This window comes from Staurois parvus, unplaced genomic scaffold (assembly GCF_062004578.1).
Source record: "Staurois parvus isolate SC_StPar_1 unplaced genomic scaffold, SC_StPar_1.0 ptg000783l, whole genome shotgun sequence".
Lineage (NCBI taxonomy): Eukaryota > Metazoa > Chordata > Amphibia > Anura > Ranidae > Staurois > Staurois parvus.
This window is the reverse complement of record NW_028318579.1, coordinates 446,518-463,133: the sequence shown is the minus strand read 5'-3', so window position 1 is coordinate 463,133 and position 16,616 is coordinate 446,518. Positions and strand designations below refer to the sequence as shown.

General features: G+C 48.7%; 1 protein-coding gene across 16 annotated transcripts in view; it reads right to left on the bottom strand.

Moving 5' to 3' along the window:
* The window catches only part of PTK2 (protein tyrosine kinase 2), a 473,957-nt gene that overhangs the window by 54,153 nt on the left and 403,188 nt on the right, over positions 1 to 16,616 (bottom strand). For all 16 annotated transcript variants that reach the window (XM_089654639.1, XM_089654641.1, XM_089654642.1 and 13 more), the window contains 2 exons: positions 9,816 to 9,947; positions 8,060 to 8,191 (listed from right to left, as the gene is read on the bottom strand). In XM_089654639.1, the coding sequence (XP_089510765.1) occupies positions 8,060 to 8,191; positions 9,816 to 9,947 (264 nt within the window). The remainder of the gene's footprint in view (positions 1 to 8,059; positions 8,192 to 9,815; positions 9,948 to 16,616) is intronic.

Here is a 16,616-nt window from a genome sequence, read left to right as displayed (position 1 = left end):
ATCAGGGAGAGCTTTACGTATCAGCGAGGAAAACAGTCCTGTCCTGCTTAAGTTGTTTACAGGAATTTAGACGTCAGGTGATTAATTATTATTATACAGGATTTATATATTATTATTATTATAATACAGGATTTATGGCGCCAACAGTTTGCTCAGCGCTTTACAATATAACGGGAGATCATACAGCAACAATACAGTTCAATACAAGAGGGATAGGAGGGCCTGATCCTGGGAGCTTACAATCTAAGATGGGGCCAACCTCCAGCGTGAAGGGGCCAACCTCTGACATTATTATTATACAGGATTTATATCGCGCCAACAGTTTGCTCAGCGCTTTACAATATACAGGGAGACAATACAGCAACAATACAGTTCAATACAAGAGGGTTAGGAGGGCCCTGATCCTTGGAGCTTACAATCTAGGAGGGAGGGGCTAGTGGTACAAAAGGTAGTAGCTGTGGGGGATGGACTGGTTTTAGATATAAAAAGGTCTAAAATTACAAGGAGACCTGTCATTAAACTATACCCACAACCGTAAAGCAAGTCTGTATATGCAGTAAAGCATGCTTTTATTTTATTATTTTTTTTTTTTACAGACTCCTGCAAAGTAGTGCACCCATGACAGTGTGTGGCAGGTGCAATATCAGGCTCCTGCCCTCAGTACAGGCTGTTAAGTTGGGAGAGCTGGAGAAGTGTCAATGGACTACGAGAGCACTGATTACATTCACAGATCTCTGTGAACCAATGATGCAGCTGTCACATTTGTGCAAAATTTAAAAGTAACAGCCGCTATGGGAGAGAGAAAAAACCCCCCTGCAAGCTGTCACAGGATGGAGGGGGACAATGTGAGGGTGGAGGGGGGGACGGGACAATGTGAGGGTGGGACAATGTAAGGGTGGGCCAATAACATACCTAATTGCAGGTGTAACATGTAGCATGGTGCAAAAGGTAAATTTGGCCTTTAAAGCAGGGGGTCGGCAAAACGTTGAACATGGGCAGATAACAGGTCGATCAGGAACATGGCCCTGGATTGCCGCCCCCCCCCCCCCCCCAGTCTCTGCCGCTCTCCTCTTTGCAGTAAGAGGAATGTGGGAAGAATAACAGTAGTAGTTCGAGAGAGGGGGTGGGAGCAACCAAACACCTGCTGGTTAATGCGAAAAGTTAAATCCGGCAATTCCCACCCCCTCCCTCTATCCAGTACTTGTGATACTTCCTGCTCCCCGCTCTGCTGTACACCAAGGTAAGGTAGGGGAGTGCTACCTACACACTGGTGTGAAGGGGACAGGGCATGTGTGAAGGGGACTGAGGACACTACATTGGGGGGGATGTGTGTGTGAAGGGGACTGAAGACACTACAGTGGGGGGGGATGTGTATGTAAAGGGGACTGAAGACACTACAGTGGGGGGGGATGTGTATGTAAAGGGGACTGAAGACACTACAGTGGGGGGGGATGTGTGTGTAAAGGGGACTGAAGACACTACAGTGGGGGAGGATGTGTGTATGTAGGGGACGGAGGACACTACAGTGGGGGGAGGATGTGTGTGTGAAGGGGACTGAGGACACTACAGTGGGGGGGATGTGTGTGTGAAGGGGACTGAGGACACTACATTGGGGGGGATGTGTGTGTAAAGGGGACTGAGGACACTGTAGTGGGGGAGGATGTGTGTGTAAAGGACACTACAGTGGGGGGAGGATGTGTGTGTGAAGGGGACTGAGGACACTACAGTGGGGGGGATGTGTGTGTGAAGGGGACTGAGGACACTACATTGGGGGGGATGTGTGTGTAAAGGGGACTGAGGACACTGTAGTGGGGGAGGATGTGTGTGTAAAGGGGACTGAAGACTACAGTGGGGGGGGATGTGTATGTAAAGGGGACTGAAGACACTACAGTGGGGGGGGATGTGTGTGTAAAGGGGACTGAAGACACTACAGTGGGGGAGGATGTGTGTATGTAGGGGACGGAGGACACTACAGTGGGGGGAGGATGTGTGTGTGAAGGGGACTGAGGACACTACAGTGGGGGGGATGTGTGTGTGAAGGGGACTGAGGACACTACATTGGGGGGGATGTGTGTGTAAAGGGGACTGAGGACACTGTAGTGGGGGAGGATGTGTGTGTAAAGGACACTACAGTGGGGGGAGGATGTGTGTGTGAAGGGGACTGAGGACACTACAGTGGGGGGGATGTGTGTGTGAAGGGGACTGAGGACACTACATTGGGGGGGATGTGTGTGTAAAGGGGACTGAGGACACTGTAGTGGGGGAGGATGTGTGTGTAAAGGGGACTGAAGACCCTACAGTGGGGGGGGGATGTGTGTGTAAAGGGGACTAAAGACACTACAGTGGGGGGGGGATGTGTGTGTAAAGGGGACGGAGGACACTACAGTGGGGGGGGGGGGGGATATGTGTGTGAAGGGGACTGAGAACACTACAGTGGGGGAGGATGTGTGTGTAAAGGGGACTGAAGACACTACAGTGGGGGGGGGGGGGGGGGATGTGTGTGTAAAGGGGACTGAAGACACTACAGTGGGGGGGGGGGGGGGAGGATGTGTGTGTACAGGGGACTGAAGACACTACAGTGGGGGAGGATGTGTGTATGTAGGGGACGGAGGACACTACAGTGGGGGGGGGATGTGTGTGAAGGGGACTGAAGACACTACAGTGGGGGGGATGTGTGTGTAAAGGGGACTGAAGACACTACAGTGGGGGAGGATGTGTGTGTAAATGGGGACGGAGGACACTACAGTGGGGGGGGATGTGTGTGTAAAGAGGACTGAAGACACTACAGTGGGGGGGAGATGTGTGTGAAGGGGACGGAGGACACTACAGTGGGGGGGGGGGGGATATGTGTGTGAAGGGGACTGAGAACACTACAGTGGGGGGGGGGGGGATATGTGTGTAAAGGGGACTGAAGACACTACAGTGGGGGGGATATGTGTGTAAAGGGGACTAAAGACACTACAGTGGGGGGGGGGATGTGTGTGTAAAGGGGACTGAAGACACTACAGTGGGGGAGGATGTGTGTATGTAGGGGACAGAGGACACTACAGTGGGGGGGGGGGATATGTGTGTGAAGGGGACTGAGAACACTACAGTGGGGGAGGATGTGTGTGTAAAGGGGACTGAAGACACTACAGTGGGGGGGGGGGGGGATGTGTGTGTAAAGGGGACTGAAGACACTACAGTGGGGGGGGGGGGGGGGGGGGGGGGAGGATGTGTGTGTAAAGGGGACTGAAGACACTACAGTGGGGGAGGATGTGTGTATGTAGGGGACGGAGGACACTACAGTGGGGGGGGGGGGGGATATGTGTGTGAAGGGGACTGAAGACACTACAGTGGGGGGGGATATGTGTGTGAAGGGGACTGAAGACACTACAGTGGGGGAGGATGTGTGTGTAAAGGGGACTGAAGACACTACAGTGGGGGAGGATGTGTGTATGTAGGGGACGGAGGACACTACAGTGGGGGGGGGGGGGGGGGATATGTGTGTGAAGGGGACTGAAGACACTACAGTGGGGGAGGATGTGTGTGTAAATGGGGACGGAGGACACTACAGTGGGGGGGGATGTGTGTGTAAAGGGGACTGAAGACACTACAGTGGGGGAGGATGTGTGTGTAAAGGGGACGGAGGACACTACAGTGGGGGGGGATGTGTGTGTAAAGGGGACGGAGGACACTACAGTGGGGGGGGATGTGTGTGTAAAGGGGACGGAGGACACTACAGTGGGGGGGGGGATGTGTGTGTGAAGGGGACTGAAGACACTACAGTGGGGGGGATGTGTGTGTGAAGGGGACTGAAGACACTACAGTGGGGGAGGATGTGTGTGTAAAGGGGACGGAGGACACTACAGTGGGGGGGGGGGATGTGTGTGTAAAGGGGACGGAGGACACTACAGTGGGGGGGATGTGTGTGTGAAGGGGACTGAAGACACTACAGTGGGGGGGATGTGTGTGTGAAGGGGACTGAAGACACTACAGTGGGGGAGGATGTGTGTGTAAAGGGGACGGAGGACACTACAGTGGGGGGGGGGGGGATGTGTGTGTGAAGGGGACGGAGGACACTACAGTGGGGGGGATGTGTGTGTGAAGGGGACTGAAGACACTACAGTGGGGGGGATGTGTGTGTGAAGGGGACTGAAGACACTACAGTGGGGGAGGATGTGTGTGTAAAGGGGACGGAGGACACTACAGTGGGGGGGGGGGGGGGGGGATGTGTGTGTAAAGGGGACGGAGGACACTACAGTGGGGGAGGATGTGTGTGTAAAGGGGACGGAGGACACTACAGTGGGGGGGGATGTGTGTGTGAAGGGGACGGAGGACACTACAGTGGGGGGGATGTGTGTGTGAAGGGGACTGAAGACACTACAGTGGGGGGGATGTGTGTGTGAAGGGGACTGAAGACACTACAGTGGGGGGGATGTGTGTGTGAAGGGGACTGAAGACACTACAGTGGGGGGGATGTGTGTGTGAAGGGGACTGAAGACACTACAGTGGGGGGGATGTGTGTGTGAAGGGGACTGAAGACACTACAGTGGGGGGGATGTGTGTGTGAAGGGGACTGAAGACACTACAGTGGGGAGGATGTGTGTGTGAAGGGGACTGAAGACACTACAGTGGGGAGGATGTGTGTGTGAAGGGGACTGAAGACACTACAGTGGGGAGGATGTGTGTGTGAAGGGGACTGAAGACACTACAGTGGGGAGGATGTGTGTGTGAAGGGGACTGAAGACACTACAGTGGGGGAGGATGTGTGTGTAAAGGGGACGGAGGACACTACAGTGGGGGGGGGGGATGTGTGTGTAAAGGGGACGGAGGACACTACAGTGGGGGAGGATGTGTGTGTAAAGGGGACGGAGGACACTACAGTGGGGGGGGATGTGTGTGTGAAGGGGACGGAGGACACTACAGTGGGGGGGGGATGTGTGTGTGAAGGGGACGGAGGACACTACAGGGGGGGGGGGGGATGTGTGTGTGAAGGGGACGGAGGACACTACAGTGGGGGGGGATATGTGTGTGAAGGGGACTGAGGACACTACAGTGGGGGGGGATATGTGTGTGAAGGGGACTGAGAACACTACAGTGGGGGAGATGTGTGTGTGAAGGGGACTGAGGACACTACAGTGGGGGAGATGTGTGTGTGAAGGGGACTGAGGACACTACAGTGGGGGAGATGTGTGTGTGTGTAGGGGACCGAGGACACTACAGTGGGGGGGGGGGGGAGATGTGTGTGTGTGTAGGGGACCGAGGACACTACAGTGGGGGGGGGGGGGGGAGATATGTGTGTGAAGGGGACCGAGGACACTACAGTGGGGGGGGGGGGGGGGTGAAGGGGACTGAGGACACTACAGTGGGGGGGGGGTGAAGGGGACTGAGGACACTACAGTGGGGGGGGGGGTGAAGGGGACTGAGGACACTACAGTGGGGGGGGGGTGAAGGGGACCGAGGACACTACAGTGGGGGGGGGGGGGGGGGTAAAGGGGACCGAGGACACTACAGTGGGGGGGGGGGGGGGGGTGAAGGGGACTGAGGACACTGCAGTGGGGGAGGATGTGTGTGTGTAGGGGACCGAGGACACTACAGTGGGGGGGGGGGGGCGCGAATTTGTGTGTGAAGGGGTCTGAGGACACTACATTGGGGGAGATGTGTGTGAAGGGGACCGAGGACACTACAGTGGGGGGCGTGTGTGTGAAGGGGACCAAGGACACTACAGTGGGGGGCGTGTGTGTGAAGGGGACCAAGGACACTACAGTGGGGGGCATGTGTGTGTGTGAAGGGGTCCAAGGACACTACAGTGGGGGGGGGGATGTGTGTGTTAAAGGGACCGAGGACACTACAGTGGGGGGAATGTGTTTGTGAAGGGGACAGAGGACACTGCTACGGGGGGACATTGGACACTACAGAGGGGGGATGTGTGTGAAGGGGACAGAGGACACGGCTATGGGGATAGGGGGGGCAGAAAACACTGCAGTGGGTGGAGGGGGATGTGTGTGAAGGGGACAGAAGACACTATAGTGGAGGGAGGTGCATGTAACACTAATATAGGGGGAGGGAGAGAAGACCCTACTGTGGGGGAGGGAACAGAAGAGGACACTATAGTAAAGGGAGGGGCACAGGACACTGCTACAGGGAGAGGAGACCCTATTGTGGCGGAGGGGGCAGAGGACACTACTATGGGGGGATGATGTGAAGGAGAGCGGGGGACACTACTGTGGGGGTTGGGGCGCACAAGACACTATGCTGTATATTTATTGGGGACTTGATAGTTTTTGGCATACAAGTACTCGTGCACATGCTTAGTATTGGCACTGATACCGGTATTGGCCCAGCGCTAGTGTATGCCATCCGGTCCAGGTGCTTTATTCACCTTTATTCTGTCTGAATATTTCTGGACCATATCAGCTGTCAGCCATTGTGGATCATTTGGGACTGTGTCACTATCATGGACATGAGCTCCCCATGCTCCTTTGTGTACACAGAGATATTTAATAAATGTGCCTTCTCCTTTTCCCCCGTCACCCCCTCTACATTATTTTGTAAAGGGCCTACATGCTCAGTCCGGACCTTTTTACTATTAATATATCTCAATATTTTTATTTTGGGTGAGTGGGGGGGGGGGGGGGTTTGTCCTATTCTTTTTTGCAATCTGTTGTACGTTTTGAATTTTTGCAAATTACAACTGTAGACCTATGGATACTTCTTGTTCCCTTTATATTTCCCACTATTACAGACTGCAGAAAATTTACTGTTTTCTGGCAACCAGGAGCACTGTGGATGTTTTATGTCATTGCAGACTGCAGAAAGTCTATTGTTTTCACATGATGTCTGGCTGCAGGAAGCACTGCAAGTGTTATTATAGGACAATCTATTGTTTTCTGTTGATGTCGGATTTGAAAAGCACGTCAAACGCCGATCATCAGATTCATGGTTACTTCTACGGTGTACTGCGGATGACCCTTTTAAGGTTGTGCTTACTTAGACCTAACAACTCCTATTAAGATGCATTTGCATTGCAAACAAAGTAGGTCAAAAGCAGCCTTTTGCCACATTTCCTGTTAGAACCCACGTGCTTGAATGCAAAAGGCAGATTTTGCCAACAATACAAGCCCTACAATGACTACGGGGCCCCTTTAGCAATAATAAGAAACACAGATGACTACAGACAGGAGTTTGTCACACAACCTTTTAAATATGTCATAACAAAAGGATGTTTACTGAACAGAAAATATGCTACAATGTTGCCAGATCTTGTATTATGTAGACAAAACACAGTCCATGTCCCTTAGGGTCATCGGAGCCCAACAAGCAGTCAATGGCTCACAAAAAACACAAGGCTACCTTTCTTCACCATACTTTATGTGGCATTTTACACCAACTCTTTTTCATTTCTTTTAACCTCTCGCCTACCGAGCTCTTTCACCCCCTTCCTGCCCAGGCCAATTTTCAGCGCTGTCACACTTTGAATCACAATTGCGCAGTCATGCAACACTGTACACAAATGAAATTTTTATCTTTTTTTTTTTTTTTTTTTTTACAGAAGTAGAGCTTTCATTTAGTGGTATTTAATCGCCACTGGGTTTTTTATTTCTTGCTAAACAAATGACCAAAAATGTTGAAAAAAATAAATAAGTTTTTCTTAGTGGCTGTTAAAAAGTTTTGTAAATAAGTGATTTTTCTCCTTCACTGATGTGTGCTGATGAGGCTGCACTGATGAGGAGGTACTGATGGGCACTGATAGGCAGCACTGACAGGCATCACTGAGGGGTGGCACTGACAGGCATCACTGAGGGGTGGCACTGACAGGCATCACTGATGGGTGGCACTGACAGGCATCACTGAGGGGTGGCACTGACAGGCATCACTGAGGGGTGGCACTGACAGGCATCACTGATGGGTGGCACTGACAGGCATCACTGATGGGTGGCACTGACAGGCATCAATTAAGACTGTATTTATAGAAAGCAGTGCAGGTTTGGTAAAAATGAAGCAATTATGTTGCATGGCTGCTTAGGCTATAAACAGTGCTTAGTGTGGTTTATTTTTAATGAAAATATATGATTACCAGAAATCTCTCCTCTTTCTCCAGCCAGCGCTGGTCCTCCTCCATCTCCTGCTGCTGTCGTATTAATCTCTCCTCCATTAGATGGGTCGGAAGAACTTGGCCTAAACATCTCATGTCCAAGGGACCGGAATCCTGCAGACAGAGAAAACATATTAGCCTCCATAAAATGACCACAGACGCATCTGTCCGTCTGATTTCTAGCAGACTGGGGATTTTATGAATTAAACAAAAGATGTTCAGGATGTTTCATGTAAATAGTATTTCAACGTGTATATACATATATGTGTGTGTGTGTGTGTGTGTGTGTGTGTGTGTGTGTGTGAGCAGGGGCGAACTGACAACTCATGGGACCCCTGGGCAATAGGGGATCATGGGGCCCCTGTGTCCTTGCCCAAACGCAAAAAAGTCTATGAAAAAGGTACCAGGGGCATCTCGTGGGGCCCCCTACTAACCCTGGGAGTTTGTCCGCCCCTGTGTGTGAGTATATGTGTGTGTGTGTAAATGTGTGTGTGTATGTGCGGGTGGGAGTGGGTGTGTGTGGGGGTGCGTGCGGGTTGGTAAGGTGGATGGGTGTGTGTGTGTGCAGGTGGGTGGGTGCGGATGTGCGTGTGGGTGGCCGTGCATGCACGTGCGGGTGGGTGTGCGTGCATGTGGGTTGGTGGTTGGATGTGCGTGCGTGCGTGTGGGTGGCCGTGCATGTGCGTGTCTGGGCGTGCATGGGGGTGGGTGGGTGGGTGTGCGTGCGTGTGGGTGCGTGTAGTTATAAAAGCACATCAGTTAGGAAAGAAATACAAAGGCTGTAATTGATAAGCTCCTTCTGTATTTGCTAGCTGCCTGGCTGTATCTGATTGCAATGCACCTGAATCACAGACATGGAAAAAAAAAAAAGGAAAATTGAAAAGAATTCCTGATTTGTTCCGGGTCACTGACTCAAAGTAGGGGAGCTGCAGGATCAGCATGGCAGCCTGACTTCTGCCATTTTCAGAAGCAAGGATGGCAATGGTGGCCACCAGATTTCCCCGATCACAGGTGTGCTTTAAAATAGTTGTAAACCTCTGACATGAAACATGACTAGTGAAAGGATTTGCATTCTAAGTGCAATTATCCTTTAATTTCGATCATTGAAAAAAAATCTCAAATTGAGAACCACCTACTGTATATCTACATACCTGGCATTCCTGCACCAGGGTGTAGATCTCCACTCGCCCTATTTAACCGTTCATTGCACAACTATACATAAGGAAGCACAAGCATCTGTGGAAGCTTCAAACTTATTACTGCAACTTTGGGAACCTGTACTGAAGTCTGCACCATTCCATGGACTAAATCTTTAGTGTGAATGTTACTAAAAAACACAGATGTAGCAATGAAGCAGAACACACAAATTCCAGCTTGATCGTAATCACCTGACATATCAGTGCCCCCCCCCCCCCTTCCTTCCACTCATGTATTATTTACAGCTTTCTGGCAGGATTTACTCCCAATCCTTGTAGGCGTTACAAAGATCCCGGCATATGCAGGCATGCTCAGGACACCTGAATCTGCATGTGTATGTCAACACAGGAAGGAAGTTGGCGTGAGGCCAGACCAGAGGCTCTACTGCTGCTTTGGGGTAAGATAACAAATGTGGCTCATCCTTATGTCCCCGAATGTGATTGGACAGAGGTGTCTGGGCGCCATTTACGATAAATATTAGACAAATTTCACCTAATATCTGTGGGTAGGTTTTGCTGTGCGTCTAAGCGACTTCACTTACCTCCATATTGGCTTGCCACATTTCCTGGGTCCGATGGTTCCAGGAGTCCAGGTGGTCAAGTACAGCAGCTTGGCCGGGGTATATATTCCCAGACATAGAGGGGATTCCGTGGGAGACTGAGTAACCAGTCACCTAGAGTGAAACAGAATATTCATCATGATTATCTACCACCAGGAGCATTATGCAGAATACAGCTAAGAAACTTGCTACCTGGCAGTTGCTGGGGAACTACAATTCCCAGCATGCTCTGCAAGACACTGAATAAGAGAACATTCCAGCTTTGGACAAAGGGAAGCGCTATGTTTAATTAAAGTGAAACTATTAAAAAAGAACTATTTTTTTTAATAGAATGGGGACCGATCAGAACCTCAGTCTCTGTTTTTATTGTTGTCTGTGTCCACTAAGGTGAACTCCTCTCCATTCCTGTGTGGCTGCCAGGAAAGGAAACCAAAGGAAGGCATCGATGAGAGAACAAATCGCACTAAGAACCTGATGGGGATCTAAGGTTTCCACACCTATCCAAAAATAAACCAGACAAAAAATTGGAGTTCTGCTTTAAAGAGCATTACGGAATACAGTAAATTGTCTTAAGCAAGCCAAGAAAAATGAGGAATCACAATCACCCATAACAGCCAATCAGAATTTACTTTCCCACGAACATGGTTTGTGATCTTTGGTTTTGAACCGATTGCCAATGAGGACCATATAGTAAGCATGTGTATACTGATTTTTATGTATTCATCTATACATTTAGCTGCATGTGAAATGTGTTGTCAGCTATTCCCATCTCACTGCGATCATTATCCGTTATTGAACGCACTGTTCAGGAGTATGTATACTATTCTGCTGATCAGTGGATGGCCATGTGTAGATGTATGGAGTGTTCAGATCTTTATCTATGATTAATTTCCTGTCTTACATGTATATGAATCATTGATGACTTTTTATGTGTTTTATGACGTTTGTTACAAAATAGGATTTCAATTTTCCATAAATATTCTTCATCCATTGATTAAACACCCTTAAGGTGTTACTAAACCCAGCTCCCTGCATTCACTATATCTGCCCTCCGTGGACCCTGCATTCACTATATCTGCCCTCCGTGGACCCTGCATTCACTATATCTGCCCTCCGTGGAACCTGCATTCACTATATCTGCCCTCCCCCGGACTCTGCATTCACTATATCCGCTTTCCCCGGACCCTGCATTCACTATATCCGCTCTCCCCGGACCCTGCATTCACTATATCCGCTCTCCCCGGACCCTGCATTCACTATATCCGCTCTCCCCGGACCATGCATTCACTATATCCGCTCTCCCCGGACCCTGCATTCACTATATCCGCTCTCCCTGGACCCTGCATTCACCATATCCGCTCACCACGGACCCTGCATTCACTATATCCGCTCTCCCCGGACCCTGCATTCACTATATCCGCTCTCCCCGGACCCTGCATTCACTATATCCGCTCTCCCTGGACCCTGCATTCACTATATCCGCTCACCACGGACCCTGCATTCACTATATCCGCTCTTCCTGGACCCTGCATTCACTATATCCGGTCCCCCCGGACCCTGCATTCACTATATCCGGTCCCCCCGGACCCTGCATTCACTATATCCGCTCTCCCCGGACCCTGCATTCACTATATCCGCTCTCCCGGAACCTGCATTCACTATATCCGCTGTTCCTGGACCCTGCATTCACCATATCCGCTCTCCCCGGACCCTGCATTCACTATATCCGCTCTCCCGGAACCTGCATTCACTATATCTGCTCTCCCCGGACCCTGCAGTCACTGTATCTGGTCTCCCCAGACCCTGCATTCACTATATCCGGTCTCCCCAGACCCTGCATTCACTATATCTGGTCTCCCCAGACCCTGCATTCACTATATCCGGTCTCCCCAGACCCTGCATTCACTATATCTGGTCTCCCCAGACCCTGCATTCACTATATCTGGTCTCCCACAGTTCACACAACATGGAAATGCAATTATTTTAGTAAATATAAACTGCTAAATACCTTTTCTCATCAGCAGTTAGAGCAGTCTTATAACTTCTATCAGTGTCCAGCAGAGCACTGGTTAAAGCTTGCAGGAGGAGTTTTCATTCTCCTTCAACTGTCCTATGAGGCTGCATGACCCCTGACCCTCTGTTTGGACAGAGCAGATTGCCTCTGTGCTGATTACACGCACCCTCCCAAAGAAAAAACGCTCTCTAGCAATAAACACCAAACTGAGCACGTGCAGAGTGACTCCTGGAGCTCTGTTCCATCAGCAAATGCATTGGGGATAGTAGAAGAAGGGGAGGATCAGAGAAAACAGGATCAAACAGCCTTCTTATACAATGCAGAGGATTAACCCCTTAGGTTCCACAGTGAGTATAACAAGCATGCTTTACTGCATCTACAGACTGATTGTACTGTTGTGGGTTTAGTAACACTTTAAAGTATTGTTATTGAAATGGTGTTCCTTTTGATTTCATTCAGGATTTGAGATGTGGTGTCCTAGGCTCTATGTACACTAGTGGTTTTTTGTTTTGTTTTTTAAACTCAAAAAACATTGGAAAAAACACTGGTAGTAGCATTTTTAGTAGTGTTCAGAAGTGTTTAGGAGCGTTAGTGTTTTATTAGCATTTTTACAGTACATGTAGAGGAAAAAAATAATTATAAAAACCTGTTAGGAGTGTTTTAGTAGCATTTAGGAGTGTTTAGTGGGTTTTTTTCTGTGGAAAAACGCTACAAAAAAACTCTACAATAACTATTTTTTCTCCTCCTAGACGCTGAAACTCAGAAAACGCTAATAACCTAAAGTAGTGTGCATGAACACATAGGATAACACTGTTTACCTTCTAGGAGCGAAAAAAAAACCTGCTGATAACAGCTTATAGGAGCTTAGAAAAAACTGCTAGTGTGCATGGAGCCTAAACTGGTCCAAATATAATTAACCTGCATGGAGCCTAAACTGGTCCAAATATAATTAACCTGTTATCTTCCAGTCACATGATAACAATAAACTGAAGCCTGACTAGTTTCCTTTTCAGTTCCTAGTTCAACTTTGTGTGTGCGCATGCGTGTGTGTGTGTGGGGGGCTGGGGTCTGTTGCCATGGTAACCTGACACGAAGTCTCGGGTTACCACGGCAACAGCAACGCGCCCAGCTCTGTACTTGAGAGCAGGGCACCCCCCCTGTTGCCCCTGTTGTTCTCCCATCTGCCCTGTATGAGAGAAGACTGTGCTGCGGCCAGCTTCTCCAGGACTACCATCCCCCGGCTCCCTTCTCCTCTCACTGGCTGACCTGACTGTCTGTCTGCTGCCGGATCCCTCTATTGTGTGGGGTTAACTCTCTGCTGCCTGGATCTCTTCCCTGCCTGGACTTAACCTCTTGTTCCCTGTGAGCCTGCGGGCTGGACACCTTCCCTGCCTGGACTTAACCTCTTGTTCCCTGTGAGCCTGCGGGCTGGACACCTTCCCTGCCTGGACTTAACCTCTTGTTTCATGTGAGCCTGCGGGTTGGACACCTTCCCTGTCCGGAATTAACTCTTTGTTGCCCATGAGCCGTATGGACTTAACCCTTCCCTGCCTGGAGCTGCCTGTGCGGATTAACCCTGTGTTGCCTGTGCGGACTGCAACCCTCCGTGCTCAGCTCCCTCCATCCAGTAAGTGGACTAACCTTGTGCTGCCCAAAAGACTGAGCCCAATTCTCCCCAGGAACCCGAAGTCCCACGAAACCACCACGCCCGTCTTACTGAACCCTGTGGACTACCAGCCCCCTGTTGTTCCATATTGCCTTCCAGAGAACTTTACTGTGTTGCTGTGTCTGGTGTGAATCTGTGGACTAACAGAACTGTTGTCTGTGCCCCAAAAACCTCCCCAATAAACGCCCGCACGTCGAGTTCCGTGCAATCTGTCTCCTTGTGCTCTCTGGTTCTCATGACAATAATCATAAAGTTAATTTATTTCAGTAATTCAGTTCAAAAAGCGAAACTCATATTATATAGATTCATTACACAGAGCGATATCTTTCAATCTTTTCTTTCTTTTAATATCGATGATTATTGCTTACAGCGAGTGAAAACCCAAAATTCAGTAAATCAGAAAATTTGATTACATAAGAGCCCCCCACCCCAAAGCACCCCCCCATGTTGAGAGAATGTGGCCTGGTATGGTTCGGGGGGGGGGAGGCGCTCCCTTGTCCCCCCCCACCTTCCTGACCTGCTGGGCTGCATGCTCAGATAGGGGTCTGGTATGGATTTTGAGGGGGACCCCACGCCACTTTTTTTTTAAATTTAGGTGTGGGGATTCCCCTCAAAATCCAAACCAGTTTCAAAGGGCTTGGTATGGATGGAGGGGGGGACCCCACGCCATTTTTTAAATATTTCTTTTTTTACATTCAGCTGTCAGTGGGGAACCCCGCTGACAGCTGATGACTAAAAATGGATGAAAAAAAGGGATGTAAATGGCTGAAAAAAAGGGATGTAAATGGCTGAAAAAACAGATGAAAACTAGCCTGTTTTTTCTTTTAAAAAATGTGACTGAACTGATGAAAAAAACGGAATGCCCGTGTGAAAGGACCCAAACTGAAATAAATTAACTTTCTGATGATATTCTGATTTATTGAGACGCACCTGTATGAGTCAAGCTGACCAAGCTCTGACATACATGAGACTAATAGGGGCATACTCTATCTGCACATAAAAAATAATTCTCACACTAAGAAGAAACATTAAGCAATCTGGGAATTGTATGAAAATGTAGTTTCAGGTAAATGGTAGCATAGTTATTCATGCAGTAGGTGTACAAGCATTACACTGAAGTTGTATAGTAAGAATGTGTAGTGAGACATCCAGAGGGCAGTCACCCAGGGTCACATTGTATATATTACAAAGCTGCACATTCCAGTACTGTGTATGGTATGAAGTTATCCGGATGCACTCTGTCTGCACAGTACCAGTCTGCAGTGTGCACTCGTGTTCAGCAGACACCTCTCCCACCACCACCACTACACTCCTTGCTCAGGTTACATACAGGTCCAGGCCTGCCGTACTCCAGACTGAGCTGATCAAACACATTCTATGTGGTCTGAGAACTCGTCCCCTCCACAGTCTCGCAATTCTTTTACGTAGTCCAGGCAGGTTTGGGTCATCAATGACACACAAAAAAAAAAAAAATTCCCCTCCATCTCAGTAGATTAGAACAAATAATTACAGATTCCGGTTTTTATTTGGACATGTCATTTTTACTTTAATATCTTTTATGTCTAACATGTTAATGATTCTAGCATTAGGCAGGCGTGTTAGGCAAACCTGACCTGTAAAGTGCCTAGCTTAACCACCCACCCCTGCACTGCTCCTGTATGGCCGTTTTATATACATGGGCCGGACGGGAGCAGTGCAGGGGCGGGTGGCCGTTTATAAATGTCCTCCCCGCTTCCCTGCTTGTGTGCGCTCCCTGGGAGCGCGCAGCACCACGATCCGGTGCCCGCTGTGTCCGATCATTGAACGGGACCTCTGTGTGAGGTCCCGATCAAGTGATCACTGATTGGACAATCAGTGACCACATGAAGAGTAACAAGCAAGATGTCACTTCTGACATCATTGCTTACTACGTGTGAAATCTGTGAATGATCACAGAGATCACATGGTACAGGGCTATTCACGACAGCCTTGTACCATGTGACAAGCTGTGACCAATCACAGCTCTCACAGTATTTCTCAATGGCTGCAAGAATGCAGCCAGAGAGAAGGAGAAATGATTGCCTTTACAGCCTATATGGGTGTAAAAGCAATCAGTGTAAAAAAAAACAAAACATTTTCATCATCCCACCACAAGTAGTACAGTGTCGCTATGGTGGCACTGTACTGCTAGGGTGACAGTATGTTAAAAAACATAAAAACAAAACAAATAATATAAAAAAATAAAATAAAAATGTAAAAAAAAATTTAGAAAATTTATAATTTTTGGATATAAACTATTTTTTTTTTTTTTTTTTACTAAAAAGATAACTGAATACATTTTGGCCAAGATTTATGAAGAAAGATTATTTATTTGCAAAATGTTATAAGAAAAACACTTTTTTTTTTTCAAAATGTTTGGACTATTTCATTTATATAGCAAAATACAGATACCACCAAAATAAAGCTTTATCTGTCTCAAAAAAAAACGCGAAAAAATTCATATGGGTACAGTGTTGCATGACTGCACAATTGTCATTCAAAGTGTGACAGCGCTGAAAGCTGGCCTGGACAGGAAGGGGGTAAAAGTGTCCGGACTTGGAAGTGATTCAAATTAATACAAACAAGACCGCTGATTGCTCGCTTCTTGGTCTTCAGTGAGCATGTCTTTTTTTTCTGCGCCGGAACAAGTCAGTACTGAGCATAGGCACTGCCCAGCACTGGTCTTGTCCTTCATCAGTCTTGTGTAGCATGCTGTCTGTGATCACCCTTGCCACCCCAAGTTTTGGATGATTTCCAGATATTGGGGGTTGCAAGGAGTCCCTCAACTCTCCAAGCTTAAAGGATAACAAAGCTTAAAGTTCACACTAGCTTTGTTAGCAGGCGTTAGGGAAAATTCTACACATGGCAGCACACAGTGCCGTTCACACTGAAGCGTTAGCGTCGCAGCACAATTGACGCTTCAGGTCCAGTCAGGAGGAGTTGAAGCCTCCCATTCAAGTCTATGGTGACGCTCCTCAAACGCCTGGCAGGTGTTTGCGAGGCGTTAATACCATTAAACTTAGGCATTTGTGGTGCGGTTTTAATGCTGGACATACGCCTATCAAACACCTACAAAAAGGACATA